Source organism: Oncorhynchus gorbuscha, linkage group LG13 (genome assembly GCF_021184085.1).
Source record: "Oncorhynchus gorbuscha isolate QuinsamMale2020 ecotype Even-year linkage group LG13, OgorEven_v1.0, whole genome shotgun sequence".
NCBI lineage: Eukaryota > Metazoa > Chordata > Actinopteri > Salmoniformes > Salmonidae > Oncorhynchus > Oncorhynchus gorbuscha.
The window spans coordinates 21433736-21454929 of record NC_060185.1 but is presented as its reverse complement, the minus strand read 5'-3'; the positions used below and the strand labels follow the sequence as shown (position 1 = coordinate 21454929).

Genomic DNA, 21194 nt, shown 5'->3' with positions numbered 1-21194 from the left:
GATTCTGTAATGAACTTCGTCTGTTGTTTGTAGAAAGTCAGACCGAAATGCAGCGTGTAGGTTACTCATGATTTTTAATGAAGCTAAATACGGGTCACAACAAACGAATGAAACTAATACAGCCTATCTGGTGACTAACACTAAGACAGGTACAATCACCCACGAAATACAACGCGCACTAAAGCTACCTAAATACGGTTCCCAATCCGAGACAACTAGAATCAGCTGACTCCAATTAGGAATCGCCTCAGGCAGCCAAGCCTAACTAGACACACCCCTAATAATACACACTCCCAATTAATACAAACCCCAATACGAAATACAACATATAAACCCATGTCACACCCTGGCCTACCCAAACATATAACAAAAACACAAGATACAATGACCAAGGCGTGACAAAAAAAACAATTAGGATGTTGTTATAATAGGAGGGGAGAGGAAAAACCAATTAGGATGTTGTTATAATAGGAGGGGAGAGGAAAAACCAATTAGGATGTTGTTATAATAGGAGGGGAGAGGAGAGGAAAAACCAATTAGGATGTTGTTATAATAGTAGAGGAGAGGAAAAAACAATTAGGATGTTGTTATAATAGGAGGGGAGAGGAAAAACCAATTAGGATGTTGTTATAATAGGAGGGGAGAGGAGAGGAAAAACCAATTAGGATGTTGTTATAATAGTAGAGGAGAGGAAAAAACAATTAGGATGTTGTTATAATAGGAGGGGAGAGGAAAAACCAATTAGGATGTTGTCATAATAGGAGGGGAGAGGAGAGGAAAAACCAATTAGGATGTTGTTATAATAGGAAGGGAGGGGAGAGGAAAAAACAATTAGGATGTTGTTATAATAGGAGGGGAGGGTAAAAACAATTAGGATGTTGTTATAATAGGAGAGGAGAGGAAAAAACAATTAGGATGTTGTTATAATACCATGGTGACCATGGTGCTTGCCTACGGAGCTGTGAGGGGAACGGCACCTCAGTACCTCCAGGCTCTGATCAGGCCCTACACCCAAATAAGGGCACTGCGTTCATCCACCTCTGGCCTGCTCGCCTCCCTACCACTGAGGAAGTACAGTTCCCGCTCAGCTCAGTCAAAACTGTTCGCTGCTCTGGCTCCCCAATGGTGGAACAAACTCCCTCACGACGCCAGGACAGCGGAGTCAATCACCACCTTCCGGAGACACCTGAAACCCCACCTCTTTAAGGAATACCTAGGATAGGATAAAGTAATCCTTCTCACCCCCCCTTCAAATATTTAGATGCACTATTGTAAAGTGGTTGTTCCACTGGATGTCATAAGGTGAATGCACCAATTTGTAAGTCGCTCTGGATAAGAGCGTCTGCTAAATGACTTAAATGTAAATGTAAATGTAATAATAGGAGGGGAGGGGAAAAACCAATTAGGATGTTATAATAGGAGAGGAGAGGAAAAACCAATTAGGATGTTGTTATAATAGGAGGGGAGAGGAAAAACCTATTAGGATGTTGTTATGGTTTTCGATGTCGCTCCTCTGGGTTTAGAAACTCTGTGGCTAGGTGATCAGCTGTTTAACAATTAAATTTCAATTACATTTAAGGGATTTATTGACATGGGAAACATATGTTAACATTGCCAAAGCAAGTGAAGTAGATAAGAACTCAACAACCCGGTCGCATTCACAGGTAGTATCACATTTTCACTTCATTTCATTACAGTACAACGGTTTGATTTGTTTGATCGTAGCTAGCTACTTAGCTAGCTACATAGCCGTCTTTGTATCAAAGATAATTGTGTAGTCTAGAGCGATTTTCTAGGTTCGCTAGCCATCTATTGTCGTTCTTTTAACGCAACGTAACGTAAACAACACTGCTAGCTAGCCTGCTAGCCCCCGAATAGCAACACTGCAGAAACTATTACACTCAACGGAACGACTTGATTAGTGTAGTGTCAACAACGCACCCACTGCCAGCTGGCCTACTTCAGCAGTACTGTATCATTTTAATCATTTTAGTCAATATGATTCTTGCTACGTAGCTTAACTTTCTGAACATTCGAGACGTGTAGTCCACTTGTCATTCCAATCTCCTTTGCATTAGCGTAGCCTCTTCTGTAGCCTGTCAACTATGTGTCTGTTTATCCCTGTTCTCTCCTCTCTGCACAGACCATACAAACGCTCCTCACCGCGTGGCCGCGGCCACCCTACTCTGGTGGTCCCAGCGCGCACGACCCACGTGGAGTTCCAGGTCTCCGGTAGCCTCTGGAACTGCCAATCTGCGGTCAACAAGGCAGAGTTCATCTCAGCCTATGCCTCCCTCCAGTCCCTCGACTTCTTGGCACTGACGGAAACATGGATCACCACAGACAACACTGCTACTCCTACTGCTCTCTCTTCGTCCGCCCACGTGTTCTCGCACACCCCGAGAGCGTCTGGTCAGCGGGGTGGTGGCACCGGGATCCTCATCTCTCCCAAGTGGTCATTCTCTCTTTCTCCCCTTACCCATCTGTCTATCGCCTCCTTTGAATTCCATGCTGTCACAGTTACTAGCCCTTTCAAGCTTAACATCCTTATCATTTATCGCCCTCCAGGTTCCTCGGAGAGTTCATCAATGAGCTTGATGCCTTGATAAGCTCCTTTCCTGAGGACGGCTCACCTCTCACAGTTCTGGGCGACTTTAACCTCCCCACGTCTACCTTTGACTCTTTCCTCTCTGCCTCCTTCTTTCCACTCCTCTCCTCTTTTGACCTCACCCTCTCACCTTCCCCCTACTCACAAGGCAGGCAATACGCTCGACCTCATCTTTACTAGATGCTGTTCTTCCACTAACCTCATTGCAACTCCCCTCCAAGTCTCCGACCACTGCCTTGTATCCTTTTCCCTCTCGCTCTCATCCAACACCTCCTACACTGCCCCTACTCGGATGGTATCGCGCCGTCCCAACCTTCGCTCTCTCTCCCCCGCTACTCTCTCCTCTTCCATCCTATCATCTCTTCCCTCCGCTCAAACCTTCTCCCACCTATCTCCTGATTCTGCCTCCTCAACCCTCCTCTCCTCCCTCTCTGCATCCCTTGACTCTCTATGTCCCCTATCCTCCAGGCCGGCTCGGTCCTCCCCTCCCGCTCCGTGGCTCGATGACTCATTGCGAGCTCACAGAACAGGGCTCCGGGCAGCCGAGCGGAAATGGAGGAAAACTTCGCCTCCCTGCGGACCTGGCATCCTTTCACTCCCTCCTCTCTACATTTTCCTCCTCTGTCTCTGCTGCTAAAGCCACTTTCTACCACGCTAAATTCCAAGCATCTGCCTCTAACCCTAGGAAGCTCTTTGCCACCTTCTCCTCCCTCCTGAATCCTCCGCCCCCTCCCCCTCCTCCCTCTCTGCAGATGACTTCGTCAACCATTTTGAAAAGAAGGTCGACGACATCCGATCCTCGTTTGCTAAGTCAAACGACACCGCTGGTTCTGCTCACACTGCCCTACCCTGTGCTCTGACCTCTTTCTCCCCTCTCTCTCCAGATGAAATCTCGCGTCTTGTGACGGCCGGCCGCCCAACAACCTGCCCGCTTGACCCTATCCCCTCCTCTCTTCTCCAGACCATTTCCGGAGACCTTCTCCCTTACCTCACCTCGCTCATCAACTCATCCCTGACCGCTGGCTACGTCCCTTCCGTCTTCAAGAGAGCGAGAGTTGCACCCCTTCTGAAAAAACCTACACTCGATCCCTCCGATGTCAACAATTACAGACCAGTATCCCTTCTTTCTTTTCTCTCCAAAACTCTTGAACGTGCCGTCCTTGGCCAGCTCTCCCGCTATCTCTCTCTGAATGACCTTCTTGATCCAAATCAGTCAGGTTTCAAGACTAGTCATTCAACTGAGACTGCTCTCCTCTGTATCACGGAGGCGCTCCGCACTGCTAAAGCTAACTCTCTCTCCTCTGCTCTCATCCTTCTAGATCTATCGGCTACCTTCGATACTGTGAACCATCAGATCCTCCTCTCCACCCTCTCCGAGTTGGGCATCTCCGGCGCGGCCCACGCTTGGATTGCGTCCTACCTGACAGGTCGCTCCTACCAGGTGGCGTGGCGAGAATCTGTCTCCTCACCACGCGCTCTCACCACTGGTGTCCCCCAGGGCTCTGTTCTTGGCCCTCTCCTATTCTCGCTATACACCAAGTCACTTGGCTCTGTCATAACCTCACATGGTCTCTCTTATCATTGCTATGCAGACGACACACAATTAATCTTCTCCTTTCCCCTTCTGATGACCAGGTGGCGAATCGCATCTCTGCATGTCTGGCAGACATATCAGTGTGGATGACGGATCACCACCTCAAGCTGAACCTCGGCAAGACGGAGCTGCTCTTCCTCCCGGGGAAGGACTGCCCGTTCCATGATCTCGCCATCACGGTTGACAACTCCATTGTGTCCTCCTCCCAGAGCGCCAAGAACCTTGGCGTGATCCTGGACAACACCCTGTCGTTCTCAACCAACATCAAGGCGGTGGCCCGTTCCTGTAGGTTCATGCTCTACAACATCCGCAGAGTACGACCCTGCCTCACACAGGAAGCGGCGCAGGTCCTAATCCAGGCACTTGTCATCTCCCGTCTGGATTACTGCAACTCGCTGTTGGCTGGGCTCCCTGCCTGTGCCATTAAACCCCTTCAACTCATCCAGAACGCCGCAGCCCGTCTGGTGTTCAACCTTCCCAAGTTCTCTCACGTCACCCCGCTCCTCCGTTCTCTCCACTGGCTTCCAGTTGAAGCTCGCATCCGCTACAAGACCATGGTGCTTGCCTACGGAGCTGTGAGGGGAACGGCACCTCAGTACCTCCAGGCTCTGATCAGGCCCTACACCCAAACAAGGGCACTGCGTTCATCCACCTCTGGCCTGCTCGCCTCCCTACCACTGAGGAAGTACAGCTCCCGCTCAGCCCAGTCAAAACTGTTCGCTGCCCTGGCCCCCCAATGGTGGAACAAACTCCCTCACGACGCCAGGACAGCGGAGTCAATCACCACCTTCCGGAGACACCTGAAACCCCACCTCTTTAAGGAATACCTAGGATAGGATAAGTAATCCCTCTCACCCCACCCCCCCTAAGTTTTAGATGCACTATTGTTAAGTGACTGTCCCACTGGATGTCATAAGGTGAATGCACCAATTTGTAAGTCGCTCTGGATAAGAGCGTCTGCTAAATGACTTAAATGTAAATGTAAATGTTATAATAGGAGAGGAGAGGAAAAACCAATTAGGATGTTGTTATAATAGGAGAGGAGAGGAGAGGAAAAACCAATTAGGATGTTGTTATAATAGGAGGGGAGGGGAGAGGAAAAACCAATTAGGATGTTTGTCCTGCTGTTCCATTTGTTTTATGTTTCAGACAGAGAGAATGTCTGTGTTATGCAGGTGAATGAGGACCCAAAAGCGACTTGGCGAAAACAGAGTCTTTAATCCAGTTTAAGGAAATAGCAATACTCCTAGACAAATCGGAGCGGTAAATAAAGCATAAAAACAATTTCACTCGTAATCACGAGAACTGACTGGAGACTCGATAATAAACTGCAGGTTGCCTCGGGAAGGCACTTGACCGTAGCAGACTCAGACACCTGCTCACCACGCAGCATCTGAGGGAAACACGACACGACAGGGCGATACAAAGACACAGCACGATGAACAATAGACAAGGATCCGACAGGACAGGAACGGAAAACAAGGGGAGAAATAGGGACTCTAATCAGGGGAAAAGATAGGGAACAGGTGTGGGAAGACTAAATGATTGATTAGGGGAATAGGAACAGCTGGGAGCAGGAACGGAACGATAGAGAGAAGAGAGAGAGGGAGGGAGAGAGAAAAAGGGGAACGAACCTAAAAAGACCAGCAGGGGGAAAACGAACAGAAGGAAAAGCAAAATGACAAGACAATATAAGACAAAACATGACAGTCTGTCTCTGTGTTGTGGTATGTTGTCAGGGGGTAGTGGTCAGTGAGTCAGGTTGACTCAGACATCAGGTCCCTAGACTACACTGTGTTGTGGTATGTTGTCAGGGGGTAGTGGTCAGTGAGTCAGGTTGACTCAGACATCAGGTCCCTAGACTACACTCTGTGTTGTGGTATGTTGTCAGGGGTAGTGGTCAGTGAGTCAGGTTGACTCAGACATCAGGTCCCTAGACTACACTCTGTGTTGTGGTATGTTGTCAGGGGTAGTGGTCAGTGAGTCAGGTTGACTCAGACATCAGGTCCCTAGACTACACTCTGTGTTGTGGTATGTTGTCAGGGGTAGTGGTCAGTGAGTCAGGTTGACTCAGACATCAGGTCCCTAGACTACACTCTGTGTTGTGGTATGTTGTCAGGGGTAGTGGTCAGTGAGTCAGGTTGACTCAGACATCAGGTCCCTAGACTACACTCTGTGTTGTGGTATGTTGTCAGGGGGTAGTGGTCAGTGAGTCAGGTTGACTCAGACATCAGGTCCCTAGACTACACTCTGTGTTGTGGTATGTTGTCAGGGGGTAGTGGTCAGTGAGTCAGGTTGACTCAGACATCAGGTCCCTAGACTACACTCTGTGTTGTGGTATGTTGTCAGGGGGTAGTGGTCAGTGAGTCAGGTTGACTCAGACATCAGGTCCCTAGACTAATAATAATAATAATAATAATATATGCCATTTAGCAGACGCTTTTATCCAAAGCGACTTACAGTCATGTGTGCATACATTCTACGTATGGGTGGTCCCCGGGCTGTGTTGTGGTATGTTGTCAGGGGGTAGTGGTCAGTGAGTCAGGTTGACTCAGACATCAGGTCCCTAGACTACACTCTGTGTTGTGGTATGTTGTCAGGGGGTAGTGGTCAGTGAGTCAGGTTGACTCAGACATCAGGTCCCTAGACTACACTCTGTGTTGTGGTATGTTGTCAGGGGGTAGTGGTCAGTGAGTCAGGTTGACTCAGACATCAGGTCCCTAGACTACACTCTGTGTTGTGGTATGTTGTCAGGGGGTAGTGGTCAGTGAGTCAGGTTGACTCAGACATCAGGTCCCTAGACTACACTCTGTGTTGTGGTATGTTGTCAGGGGACTACACTCTGTAGTAGGTCAGTGAGTCAGGTTGACTCAGACATCAGGTCCCTAGACTACACTCTGTGTTGTGGTATGTTGTCAGGGGGTAGTGGTCAGTGAGTCAGGTTGACTCAGACATCAGGTCCCTAGACTACACTCTGTGTTGTGGTATGTTGTCAGGGGTAGTGGTCAGTGAGTCAGGTTGACTCAGACATCAGGTCCCTAGACTACACTCTGTGTTGTGGTATGTCAGTGAGTCAGGGGGACATCAGTGGTCAGGGGTGAGTCAGAGTTGACTCAGACATCAGGTCCCTAGACTACACTCTGTGTTGTGGTATGTTGTCAGGGGTAGTGGTCAGTGAGTCAGGTTGACTCAGACATCAGGTCCCTAGACTACACTCTGTGTTGTGGTATGTTGTCAGGGGGTAGTGGTCAGTGAGTCAGGTTGACTCAGACATCAGGTCCCTAGACTACACTCTGTGTTGTGGTATGTTGTCAGGGGGTAGTGGTCAGTGAGTCAGGTTGACTCAGACATCAGGTCCCTAGACTACACTCTGTGTTGTGGTATGTTGTCAGGGGGTAGTGGTCAGTGAGTCAGGTTGACTCAGACATCAGGTCCCTAGACTACACTCTGTGTTGTGGTATGTTGTCAGGGGTAGTGGTCAGTGAGTCAGGTTGACTCAGACATCAGGTCCCTAGACTACACTCTGTGTTGTGGTATGTTGTCAGGGGGTAGTGGTCAGTGAGTCAGGTTGACTCAGACATCAGGTCCCTAGACTACACTCTGTGTTGTGGTATGTTGTCAGGGGGTAGTGGTCAGTGAGTCAGGTTGACTCAGACATCAGGTCCCTAGACTACACTCTGTGTTGTGGTATGTTGTCAGGGGTAGTGGTCAGTGAGTCAGGTTGACTCAGACATCAGGTCCCTAGACTACACTCTGTGTTGTGGTATGTTGTCAGGGGGTAGTGGTCAGTGAGTCAGGTTGACTCAGACATCAGGTCCCTAGACTACACTCTGTGTTGTGGTATGTTGTCAGGGGGTAGTGGTCAGTGAGTCAGGTTGACTCAGACATCAGGTCCCTAGACTACACTCTGTGTTGTGGTATGTTGTCAGGGGGTAGTGGTCAGTGAGTCAGGTTGACTCAGACATCAGGTCCCTAGACTACACTCTGTGTTGTGGTATGTTGTCAGGGGGTAGTGGTCAGTGAGTCAGGTTGACTCAGACATCAGGTCCCTAGACTACACTCTGTGTTGTGGTATGTTGTCAGGGGTAGTGGTCAGTGAGTCAGGTTGACTCAGACATCAGGTCCCTAGACTACACTCTGTGTTGTGGTATGTTGTCAGGGGGTAGTGGTCAGTGAGTCAGGTTGACTCAGACATCAGGTCCCTAGACTACACTCTGTGTTGTCAGGTATGTTGTCACACTCTGGGGGTAGTGGTCAGTGAGTCAGGTTGACTCAGACATCAGGTCCCTAGACTACACTCTGTGTTGTGGTATGTTGTCAGGGGGTAGTGGTCAGTGAGTCAGGTTGACTCAGACATCAGGTCCCTAGACTACACTCTGTGTTGTGGTATGTTGTCAGGGGGTAGTGGTCAGTGAGTCAGGTTGACTCAGACATCAGGTCCCTAGACTACACTCTGTGTTGTGGTATGTTGTCAGGGGTAGTGGTCAGTGAGTCAGGTTGACTCAGACATCAGGTCCCTAGACTACACTCTGTGTTGTGGTATGTTGTCAGGGGGTAGTGGTCAGTGAGTCAGGTTGACTCAGACATCAGGTCCCTAGACTACACTCTGTGTTGTGGTATGTTGTCAGGGGGGTAGTGGTCAGTGAGTCAGGTTGACTTGTCAGACATCAGGTCCCTAGACTACACTCTGTGTTGTGGTATGTTCAGTAGTGGTCAGTGAGTCAGGTTGACTCAGACATCAGGTCAGTGTTGTGGTATGTTGTCAGGGGGTTGGTCAGTGAGTCAGGTCAGACATCAGGTCCCTAGACTACACTCTGTGTTGTGGTATGTTGTCAGGGGTAGTGGTCAGTGAGTCAGGTTGACTCAGACATCAGGTCCCTAGACTACACTCTGTGTTGTGGTATGTTGTCAGGGGTAGTGGTCAGTGAGTCAGGTTGACTCAGACATCAGGTCCCTAGACTACACTCTGTGTCTGTGAGTGTGGTATGTTGTCAGGGGGTAGTGGTCAGTGAGTCAGGTTGACTCAGACATCAGGTCCCTAGACTACACTCTGTGTTGTGGTATGTTGTCAGGGGTAGTGGTCAGTGAGTCAGGTTGACTCAGACATCAGGTCCCTAGACTACACTCTGTGTTGTGGTATGTTGTCAGGGGGTAGTGGTCAGTGAGTCAGGTTGACTCAGACATCAGGTCCCTAGACTACACTCTGTGTTGTGGTATGTTGTCAGGGGGTAGTGAGTCAGTGAGACAAGACAGGTTGACTCAGACATCAGGTCCCTAGACTACACTCTGTGTTGTGGTATGTTGTCAGGGGGTAGTGGTCAGTGAGTCAGGTTGACTCAGACATCAGGTCCCTAGACTACACTCTGTGTTGTGGTATGTTGTCAGGGGTAGTGGTCAGTGAGTCAGGTTGACTCAGACATCAGGTCCCTAGACTACACTCTGTGTTGTGGTATGTTGTCAGGGGTAGTGGTCAGTGAGTCATGAGTCAGGTTGACTCAGACATCAGGTCCCTAGACTACACTCTGTGTTGTGGTATGTTGTCAGGGGGTAGTGGTCAGTGAGTCAGGTTGACTCAGACATCAGGTCCCTAGACTACACTCTGTGTTGTGGTATGTTGTCAGGGGTAGTGGTCAGTGAGTCAGGTTGACTCAGACATCAGACATCAGGTCCCTAGACTACACTCTGTGTTGTGGTATGTTGTCAGGGGGTAGTGGTCAGTGAGTCAGGTTGACTCAGACATCAGGTCCCTAGACTACACTCTGTGTTGTGGTATGTTGTCAGGGGTAGTGGTCAGTGAGTCAGGTTGACTCAGACATCAGGTCCCTAGACTACACTCTGTGTTGTGGTATGTTGTCAGGGGGTAGTGGTCAGTGAGTCAGGTTGACTCAGACATCAGGTCCCTAGACTACACTCTGTGTTGTGGTATGTTGTCAGGGGTAGTGGTCAGTGAGTCAGGTTGACTCAGACATCAGGTCCCTAGACTACACTCTGTGTTGTGGTATGTTGTCAGGGGGTAGTGGTCAGTGAGTCAGGTTGACTCAGACATCAGGTCCCTAGACTACACTCTGTGTTGTGGTATGTTGTCAGGGGTAGTGGTCAGTGAGTCAGGTTGACTCAGACATCAGGTCCCTAGACTACACTCTGTGTTGTGGTATGTTGTCAGGGGTAGTGGTCAGTGAGTCAGGTTGACTCAGACATCAGGTCCCTAGACTACACTCTGTGTTGTGGTATGTTGTCAGGGGTAGTGGTCAGTGAGTCAGGTTGACTCAGACATCAGGTCCCTAGACTACACTCTGTGTTGTGGTATGTTGTCAGGGGGTAGTGGTCAGTGAGTCAGGTTGACTCAGACATCAGGTCCCTAGACTACACTCTGTGTTGTGGTATGTTGTCAGGGGTAGTGGTCAGTGAGTCAGGTTGACTCAGACATCAGGTCCCTAGACTACACTCTGTGTTGTGGTATGTTGTCAGGGGGTAGTGGTCAGTGAGTCAGGTTGACTCAGACATCAGGTCCCTAGACTACACTCTGTGTTGTGGTATGTTGTCAGGGGTAGTGGTCAGTGAGTCAGGTTGACTCAGACATCAGGTCCCTAGACTACACTCTGTGTTGTGGTATGTTGTCAGGGGTAGTGGTCAGTGAGTCAGGTTGACTCAGACATCAGGTCCCTAGACTACACTCTGTGTTGTGGTATGTTGTCAGGGGTAGTGGTCAGTGAGTCAGGTTGACTCAGACATCAGGTCCCTAGACTACACTCTGTGTTGTGGTATGTTGTCAGGGGGTAGTGGTCAGTGAGTCAGGTTGACTCAGACATCAGGTCCCTAGACTACACTCTGTGTTGTGGTATGTTGTCAGGGGGTAGTGGTCAGTGAGTCAGGTTGACTCAGACATCAGGTCCCTAGACTACACTCTGTGTTGTGGTATGTTGTCAGGGGGTAGTGGTCAGTGAGTCAGGTTGACTCAGACATCAGGTCCCTAGACTACACTCTGTGTTGTGGTATGTTGTCAGGGGGTAGTGGTCAGTGAGTCAGGTTGACTCAGACATCAGGTCCCTAGACTACACTCTGTGTTGTGGTATGTTGTCAGGGGTAGTGGTCAGTGAGTCAGGTTGACTCAGACATCAGTCCCTAGACTACACTCTGTGTTGTGGTATGTTGTCAGGGGGTAGTGGTCAGTGAGTCAGGTTGACTCAGACATCAGGTCCCTAGACTACACTCTGTGTTGTGGTATGTTGTCAGGGGTAGTGGTCAGTGAGTCAGGTTGACTCAGACATCAGGTCCCTAGACTACACTCTGTGTTGTGGTGTGTTGTCAGGGGTAGTGGTCAGTGAGTCAGGTTGACTCAGACATCAGGTCCCTAGACTACACTCTGTGTTGTGGTATGTTGTCAGGGGTAGTGGTCAGTGAGTCAGGTTGACTCAGACATCAGGTCCCTAGACTACACTCTGTGTTGTGGTATGTTGTCAGGGGTAGTGGTCAGTGAGTCAGGTTGACTCAGACATCAGGTCCCTAGACTACACTTGTGGTATGTTGTCAGGGGTATGTTGTCAGGGTAGTGGTCAGTGAGTCAGGTTGACTAGTGGTCAGTGAGTCAGGTTGACTCAGACATCAGGTCCCTAGACTACACTCTGTGTTGTGGTATGTTGTCAGGGGTAGTGGTCAGTGAGTCAGGTTGACTCAGACATCAGGTCCCTAGACTACACTCTGTGTTGTGGTATGTTGTCAGGGGGTAGTGGTCAGTGAGTCAGGTTGACTCAGACATCAGGTCCCTAGACTACACTCTGTGTTGTGGTATGTTGTCAGGGGTAGTGGTCAGTGAGTCAGGTTGACTCAGACATCAGGTCCCTAGACTACACTCTGTGTTGTGGTGTGTTGTCAGGGGTAGTGGTCAGTGAGTCAGGTTGACTCAGACATCAGGTCCCTAGACTACACTCTGTGTTGTGGTGTGTTGTCAGGGGACATCAGTAGTGGTCAGTGAGTCAGGTTGACTCAGACATCAGGTCCCTAGACTACACTCTGTGTTGTGGTGTGTTGTCAGGGGGTAGTGGTCAGTGAGTCAGGTTGACTCAGACATCAGGTCCCTAGACTACACTCTGTGTTGTGGTATGTTGTCAGGGGGTAGTGGTCAGTGAGTCAGGTTGACTCAGACATCAGGTCCCTAGACTACACTCTGTGTTGTGGTATGTTGTCAGGGGTAGTGGTCAGTGAGTCAGGTTGACTCAGACATCAGGTCCCTAGACTACACTCTGTGTTGTGGTATGTTGTCAGGGGTAGTGGTCAGTGAGTCAGGTTGACTCAGACATCAGGTCCCTAGACTACACTCTGTGTTGTGGTATGTTGTCAGGGGGTAGTGGTCAGTGAGTCAGGTTGACTCAGACATCAGGTCCCTAGACTACACTCTGTGTTGTGGTATGTTGTCAGGGGGTAGTGGTCAGTGAGTCAGGTTGACTCAGACATCAGGTCCCTACACTACACTCTGTGGACACTTTCTTCATTCAATGTACTTATTATATGTCACTCTGGTTAATGGAGTCTGCTGGAAAGCACTTCTAGCCCTTATCTTCTTTGTCATTATGTTGTTTCTTCCTTTTTCTCAGGTCCTACTTTCTCTCAACATGTGTGTCTGTCTGCCTGCCTGCCTGTCTGCCTTTCTGTCTGCCTGTCTGTGTGCATGTCTGCCTGCCTGTCTGCCTCTTCTGCCTTCCTGTCTACCTTTCTGCCTGCCCGTCTGAGTGCCTGCCTTTCTGTCTGCCTGTCTGTGTGCATGTCTGCCTGCCTGTCTGCCTCTTCTGCCTTCCTGTCTACCTTTCTCCCTGCCCGTCTGAGTGCCTGCCTGCCTTTCTGCCTGCCCGTCTGAGTGCCTGCCTGCCTTTCTGCCTGCCCGTCTGTCATTGAAAATAAGAATTTGTTCTTAACTGCCTAGTGAAATAAAGGTTCAATAAAAAATACAAATAAATATCCCTTTCTCTTTTCCCTCTCCCTTTTGTTACATAGAAGTTCTCTCTCACATTCTCTTCCATATCCTCGCTGTCTGTCGCTCTCTCTTTCACCATTTCTCTCTCTCCATCCTTCCTCCCCCTGTGTGACTATAAAGTTACTATAGAGTTACAATATAGTTACTATAGAGTTACTATAGAGTTACTATAGAGTTACTATAGAGTTACTATAGAGTTACTAAGGTTCTGTGTATGAGAGGCTGTCGCTGAACCAGTCTAATGTGGATTTGGTAGAGAGACGTCATTATTTACTGTAGTGCTGAGCTGAGCCTGCTCCTGTTAAATGTGGTGAATTACCACTGTCGTTATGTGCTTGACCCTCATTGATTGCTCCACTTTTAATTCCAGTGCAAGAGGTCATTAAAGCACTGGCCAATACATATGGTGTGTGTGCGTGTGCGTGTGTGCATGTTTAAGGCTGGCCCTCAGATTGCAGCCTTCTCCTCAGGGTGTGTATATAAACTCTCTCTCTCTCCTCAGGTAGGAACCCTTGGGTGTGTATATAAACTCTCTCTCTCTCCTCAGGTAGGAACCCTTGGGTGTGTATATAAACTCTCTCTCTCTCTCCTCAGGTAGGAACCCTTGGGTGTGTATATAAACTCTCTCTCTCTCCTCAGGGAGGAACCCTTGGGTGTGTATATAAACTCTCTCTCTCTCCTCAGGTAGGAACCCTTGGGTGTGTATATAAACTCTCTCTCTCTCCTCAGGTAGGAACCCTTGGGTGTGTATATAAACTCTCTCTCTCTCCTCAGGGAGGAACCCTTGGGTGTGTATATAAACTCTCTCTCTCTCCTCAGGTAGGAACCCTTGGGTGTGTATATAAACTCTCTCTCTCCTCAGGTGGGAACCCTCGAGGGGAGTTTGCCCTGGGCCAGGTGCAAGGCGAGTGGAAGATGTATGTGAAGCGCCCGCTGGACCGTGAGGAACAGGACCTGTACCTTCTCAACGTTACCGCTAGCGACGGCCTGTTCGTCACCAGGGCAACCGTGGAGGTGTCTGTGACTGACACCAATGACAACAGCCCGGTCTGCGACGAGGTCAGTCACATTTTATTTGCAGACTTTTCTTTCTGAACACTATTGCCTTTGATATGTTCATGTTTATTGGTCATTATTCTGATATGTTTTCTGAATGACATAGTTTCCTACAACATAGTGAAACATTGGTAATGATTAACATAGGTGTTCATTGTTTATTGTAAGCTTTCCCATAACTGAGGTCTGGTGATACGTAGCAGTGGTTGTGTGGTTGTGTGTGTCTGTGTGAGGTCTGGTGATACGTAGCAGTGGTTGTGTGGTTGTGTGTGTCTGTGTGAGGTCTGGTGATACGTAGCTGTGGTTGTGTCTGTGTGTGTCTGTGTGAGGTCTGGTGATACGTAGCAGTGGTTGTGTGGTTGTGTGTGTCTGTGTGAGGTCTGGTGATACGTAGCAGTGGTTGTGTGTCTGTGTGTTCCTGTGTGAGGTCTGGTGATACGTAGCAGTGGTTGTGTCTGTGTGTTCCTGTGTGAGGTCTGGTGATACGTAGCTGTGGTTGTGTCTGTGTGTGTCTGTGTTCCTGTGTGAGGTCTGGTGATACGTAGCTGTGGTTGTGTCTGTGTGTGTCTGTGTGTTCCTGTGTGAGGTCTGGTGATACGTAGCTGTGGTTGTGTGTCTGTGTGTGTCTGTGTGTGTCTGTGTGTGTCTGTGTGTTCCTGTGTGAGGTCTGGTGATACGTAGCTGTGGTTGTGTCTGTGTGTGTCTGTGTGTTCCTGTGTGAGGTCTGGTGATACGTAGCTGTGGTTGTGTCTGTGTGTGTCTGTGTGTTCCTGTGTGAGGTCTGGTGATACGTAGCTGTGGTTGTGTGTCTGTGTGTGTCTGTGTGTGTCTGTGTGTTCCTGTGTGAGGTCTGTGTGTTCCTGTGTGTCTGTGTGTTCCTGTGTGTGTCTGTGTGTTCCTGTGTGTGTCTGTGTGTTCCTGTGTTTTCCTGTGTGTGTCTGTGTGTTCCTGTGTGTGTCTGTGTGTTCCTGTGTGTGTCTGTGTGTTCCTGTGTGTGTCTGTGTGTGTCTGTGTGTTCCTGTGTGAGGTCTGGTGATACGTAGCTGTGGTTGTGTGTCTGTGTGTGTCTGTGTGTGTCTGTGTGTTCCTGTGTGAGGTCTGTGTGAGGTCTGTGTGTTCCTGTGTGTCTGTGTGTTCCTGTGTGAGGTCTGGGTGTTCCTGTGTGTGTCTGTGTGTTCCTGTGTGTTCCTGTGTGTGTCTGTGTGTTCCTGTGTGTTCCTGTGTGTGTCTGTGTGTTCCTGTGTGTTCCTGTGTGTTCCTGTGTGAGGTCTGGTGATACGTAGCTGTGGTTGTGTCTGTGTGTGTCTGTGTGTTCCTGTGTGAGGTCTGGTGATACGTAGCTGTGGTTGTGTCTGTGTGTGTCTGTGTGTTCCTGTGTGAGGTCTGGTGATACGTAGCTGTGGTTGTGTGTCTGTGTGTCTGTGTGTGTCTGTGTGTTCCTGTGTGAGGTCTGTGTGTTCCTGTGTGTTCCTGTGTGTGTCTGTGTGTTCCTGTGTGTGTCTGTGTGTTCCTGTGTGTGTCTGTGTGTTCCTGTGTGTGTCTGTGTGTTCCTGTGTGTGTCTGTGTGTGTCTGTGTGTTCCTGTGTGAGGTCTGGTGATACGTAGCTGTGGTTGTGTGGCTGTGTGTGTCTGTGTGTTCCTGTGTGAGGTCTGTGTGTTCCTGTGTGTCTGTGTGTTCCTGTGTGAGGTCTGGGTGTTCCTGTGTGTGTCTGTGTGTTCCTGTGTGTTCCTGTGTGTGTTCCTGTGTGTTCCTGTGTGTTCCTGTGTGTTCCTGTGTGTTCCTGTGTGAGGTCTGTTTGATGTTAGTGTTTTCTTGTTGTTGTGTATTGAGGAGCTGTTTGTTCGGAGGGATGATTTTTTGTCGCTAGTATCTTCTTGTTGTGTGTGTAAATACTATGAATTATGAGTGTTGTGGTGTTTGATGCTATCTTGCTGTGTGTGTAAATACTATGAATTATGAGTGTTGTGGTGTTTGATGCTATCTTGTTGTGTGTGTAAATACTATGAATTATGAGTGTTGTGGTGTTTGATGCTATCTTGCTGTGTGTGTAAATACTATGAATTATGAGTGTTGTGGTGTTTGATGCTATCTTGTTGTGTGTGTAAATACTATGAATTATGAGTGTTGTGGTGTTTGATGCTATCTTGCTGTGTGTGTAAATACTATGAATTATGAGTGTTGTGGTGTTTGATGCTATCTTGTTGTGTGTGTAAATACTATGAATTATGAGTGTTGTGGTGTTTGATGCTATCTTGTTGTGTGTGTAAATACTTTGAATTATGAGTGTTGTGGTGTTTGATGCTATCTTGCTGTGTGTGTAAATACTTTGAATTATGAGTGTTGTGGTGTTTGATGCTATCTTGTTGTGTGTGTAAATACTATGAATTATGAGTGTTGTGGTGTTTGATGCTATCTTGCTGTGTGTGCAGGCTCTGTACACCGCCTCAGTCCCAGAGGATATCCCAGTCAACAGAGTGATAGTGGGGGTTGGGGCCAGCGATGCTGATGTAGGGGTCAGTGCTTGGATCCAGTACTCTCTACATGGACCAGGCTCTGAAGACTACAGCATCGACCCAGACACTGGTACACTACCTTCACTTTATTTTATATTTGCCAATGAAGTTGAAGTGTGATCTTAACCTGTCTCTCCTCTTTTTCTGTTCAGGTGAACTAAAGACAGCCCAGGCCCTGGACCGGGAGAAGACACCCGTGTACAGACTGGTTGCCCAGGCAACAGACGGAGGTGGTCGGTTCTGTCGTGCAGAGGTCCACCTGACGCTGTTGGATGTGAATGACAACCCTCCGGCGTTCTCTGCTCCCCACTACACTGCCAGTGTGTATGAAGACACATCCACCAAAGCCCTGCTTACACGCATACAGGCCATCGACCCTGATGAAGGTAGGAATGGAATATTCTACTCTCTCTGTCACACACTCTCACACTCTTTCTCTCTCTCTCTCTCTCTCTCTCTCTCTCTCTCTCTCTCTCTCTCTCTCTCTCTCTCTCTGTCACACACTCTCTCTCTCTCTGTCACTCTCTGTCTCTCTCTCACACACACTCTCACACTCTTTCTCTCTTTCTCTCTCTCTCTCTCTCTCTCTCTCTCTCTCTCTCTCTCTCTCTCTCTCTCTCTCTCTCTCTCTCTCTCTCTCTCTCTCTCTCTCTCTCTCTCTCTCTCTCTCTCTCTCACTCTCTGTCTCTCTCTCTCTCTCTCTCTCTCTCTCTCTCTCTCTCTCTCTTTCTCTCTCTCTCTCTCTCTCTCTCTCTCTCTCTCTCTCTCTCTCTCTCTCTCTCTCTCTCTCTCTCTCTCTCTCTCTCTCTCTCTCTCTCTCTCTCTCTCTCTCTCTCTCTCTCTGCCTCTCTGTCTCTGTCTCTCTCTCTCTGTGCCTCTCTGTCTCTGTCTCTGTCTCTTCTCTCTCTCTCTCTCTCTCTCTCTCTCTCTCTCTCTCTCTCTCTCTCTCTCTCTCTCTCTCTCTCTCTCTCTCTCTCTCTCTCTCTCTCTCTCTCTCTCTCTCTCTCTCTCTCTCTTTCTCACCTGCACATACTGCAGCTCTCCAGCACCAGAGTTGCCCATCCAGCTGAATATTAACCGATAGATGGGTAGAGTTTACAATAATGTTTACTCTGTTCTGCTCAGCACTTACCTCACTGTTAGCTGTTAGCAATCGTATTTAATTTGCCCTGGATTTGGACCAGCTACTAGCACTTACTGATAGCAATCACACACACACACACAAACTGTTAACACTCACATTCTGTCTCTGACTGGGTTTGGCTGCTGTCACCGTCTCGCCTTGCAAAGATGGAAGGGAAAGAAAATGAAGCTCTGCCACAACCACACTAATGAAAAGTCACAACCACACTAATGAAAAGTCACAACCACGCTAAGGAAAAGTCACAACCACACTAATGAAAAGTCACAACCACACTAATGGAAAAGTCACAACCACGCTAAGGAAAAGTCACAACCACACTAATGAAAAGTCACAACCACACTAATGAAAAGTCACAACCACACTAATGAAAAGTCACAACCACACTAATGAAAAGTCACAACCACACTAATGGAAAAGTCACAACCACACTAATGAAAAGTCACAACCACACTAATGAAAAGTCACAACCACACTAATGAAAAGTCACAACCACACTAATGAAAAGTCACAACCACACTAATGGAAAAGTCACAACCACACTAATGAAAAGTCACAACCACACTAATGAAAAGTCACAACCACACTAATGAAAAGTCACAACCACACTAATGAAAAGTCACAACCACACTTGTTTACCAACAAGTCATGCAGTGTCGACTGGCGGTAGGTTTCAAAGAGGAAGCGCTGTGGCAGGATGACAGAGAGAAGGGCATCAAAGGGAGAGAAGGGTATAAGGGGAGGAGAGGGAGGGAGAGAAGGGTATAAGGGGAGGAGGGGGAGGGAGAGAAGGGTATAAGGGGAGGAGAGGGAGGGAGAAAGTGAAGAGTATAAGGGGAGGAGAGGGAGGGAGAGAGAAGGGTATAAGGGGAGGAGAGGGAGGGAGAGAGAAGGGTAGGGGAGGAGAGGGAGGGAGAAAGTGAAGAGTATAAGGGGAGGAGAGGGAGGGAGAGAGAAGGGTATAAGGGGAGGAGAGGGAGGGAGAGAGAAGGGGAGGAGAGGAGGGAGAGAGAAGGGTATAAGGGGAGGAGAGGGAGGGAGAAAGTGAAGAGTATAAGGGGAGGAGAGGGAGGGAGAGAGAAGGGTATAAGGGGAGGAGAGGGAGGGAGAAAGTGAAGAGTATAAGGGGAGGAGAGGGAGGGAGAAAGTGAAGAGTATAAGGGGAGGAGAGGGAGGGAGAGAAGGGTATAAGTGGAGGAGAGGGAGGGAGAAAGTGAAGAGTATAAGGGGAGGAGAGGGAGGGAGAGAGAAGGGTATAAGGGGAGGAGAGGGAGGGAGGGAGAGAGAAGGGTATAAGGGGAGGAGAGGGAGGGAGAGAGAAGGGTATAAGGGGAGGAGAGGGAGGGAGAAAGTGAAGAGTATAAGGGGAGGAGAGGGAGGGAGAGAGAAGGGTATAAGGGGAGGAGAGGGAGGGAGAGAGAAGGGTATAAGGGGAGGAGAGGGAGGGAGAAAGTGAAGAGTATAAGGGGAGGAGAGGGAGGGAGAAAGTGAAGAGTATATGGGGAGGAGAGGGAGGGAGAAAGTGAAGAGTATAAGGGGAGGAGAGGGAGGGAGAGAGAAGGGTATAAGGGGAGGAGAGGGAGGGAGAAAGTGAAGAGTATAAGGGGAGGAGAGAGGGAGAGAGAGAAGGGTATAAGGGGAGGAGAGGGAGGGAGAGAGAAGGGTATAAGGGGAGGAGAGGGAGGGAGAAAGTGAAGAGTATAAGGGGAGGAGAGGGAGGGAGAGAGAAGGGTATAAGGGGAGGAGAGGGAGGGAGAAAGTGAAGAGTATAAGGGGAGGAGAGGGAGGGAGAGAGAAGGGTATAAGGGGAGGAGAGGGAGGGAGAAAGTGAAGAGTATAAGGGGAGGAGAGGGAGGGAGAGAGAAGGGTATAAGGGGAGGAGAGGGAGGGAGAAAGTGAAGAGTATAAGGGGAGGAGAGGGAGGGAGAGAGAAGGGTATAAGGGGAGGAGAGGGAGGGAGAGAGAAGGGTATAAGGGGAGGAGAGGGAGGGAGAAAGTGAAGAGTATAAGGGGAGGAGAGGGAGGGAGAGAGAAGGGTATAAGGGGAGGAGAGGGAGGGAGAGAGAAGGGTATAAGGGGAGGAGAGGGAGGGAGAAAGTGAAGAGTATAAGGGGAGGAGAGGGAGGGAGAGATAAGGGTATAATAGGAGGAGAGGGAGGGAGAAAGTGAAGAGTATAAGGGGAGGAGAGGGAGGGAGAGAAGGGTATAAGTGGAGGAGAAGGAGGGAGAAAGTGAAGAGTATAAGGGGAGGAGAGGGAGGGAGAGAGAATGGTATAAGGGGAGGAGAGGGAGGGAGAGAGAAGGGTATAAGGGGAGGAGAGGGAGGGAGAGAGAAGGGTATAAGGGGAGGAGAGGGAGGGAGAAAGTGAAGAGTATAAGGGGAGGAGAGGGAGGGAGAGAGAAGGGTATAAGGGGAGGAGAGGGAGGGAGAGAGAAGGGTATAAGGGGAGGAGAGGGAGGGAGAAAGTGAAGAGTATAAGGGGAGGAGAGGGAGGGAGAAAGTGAAGAGTATATGGGGAGGAGAGGGAGGGAGAAAGTGAAGAGTATAAGGGGAGGAGAGGGAGGGAGAGAGAAGGGTATAAGGGGAGGAGAGGGAGGGAGAAAGTGAAGAGTATAAGGGGAGGAGAGAGAGGGAGAGAGAAGGGTATAAGGGGAGGAGAGGGAGGGAGAGAGAAGGGTATAAGGGGAGGAGAGGGAGGGAGAAAGTGAAGAGTATAAGGGGAGGAGAGGGAGGGAGAGAGAAGGGTATAAGGGGAGGAGAGGGAGGGAGAAAGTGAAGAGTATAAGGGGAGGAGAGGGAGGGAGAGAGAAGGGTATAAGGGGAGGAGAGGGAGGGAGAAAGTGAAGAGTATAAGGGGAGGAGAGGGAGGGAGAGAGAAGGGTATAAGGGGAGGAGAGGGAGGGAGAAAGTGAAGAGTATAAGGGGAGGAGAGGGAGGGAGAGAGAAGGGTATAAGGGGAGGAGAGGGAGGGAGAGAGAAGGGTATAAGGGGAGGAGAGGGAGGGAGAAAGTGAAGAGTATAAGGGGAGGAGAGGGAGGGAGAGAGAAGGGTATAAGGGGAGGAGAGGGAGGGAGAGAGAAGGGTATAAGGGGAGGAGAGGGAGGGAGAAAGTGAAGAGTATAAGGGGAGGAGAGGGAGGGAGAGATAAGGGTATAAGGGGAGGAGAGGGAGGGAGAAAGTGAAGAGTATAAGGGGAGGAGAGGGAGGGAGAGAGAAGCGTATAAGGGGAGGAGAGGGAGCGAGAAAGTGAAGGGTATAAGGGGAGGAGAGGGAGGGAGAAAGTGAAGAGTATAAGGGGTGGAGAGGGAGGGA

General features: G+C 49.3%; 1 protein-coding gene across 1 annotated transcript in view; it reads left to right on the top strand.

Moving 5' to 3' along the window:
- The window catches only part of LOC123992578 (protocadherin Fat 3-like), a 350119-nt gene that overhangs the window by 293144 nt on the left and 35781 nt on the right, over positions 1-21194 (top strand). The window contains exons 12-14 of the mRNA XM_046293819.1: positions 14033-14229; positions 16657-16810; positions 16893-17126. Coding sequence (XP_046149775.1) covers positions 14033-14229; positions 16657-16810; positions 16893-17126 — 585 coding nt within the window. The remainder of the gene's footprint in view (positions 1-14032; positions 14230-16656; positions 16811-16892; positions 17127-21194) is intronic.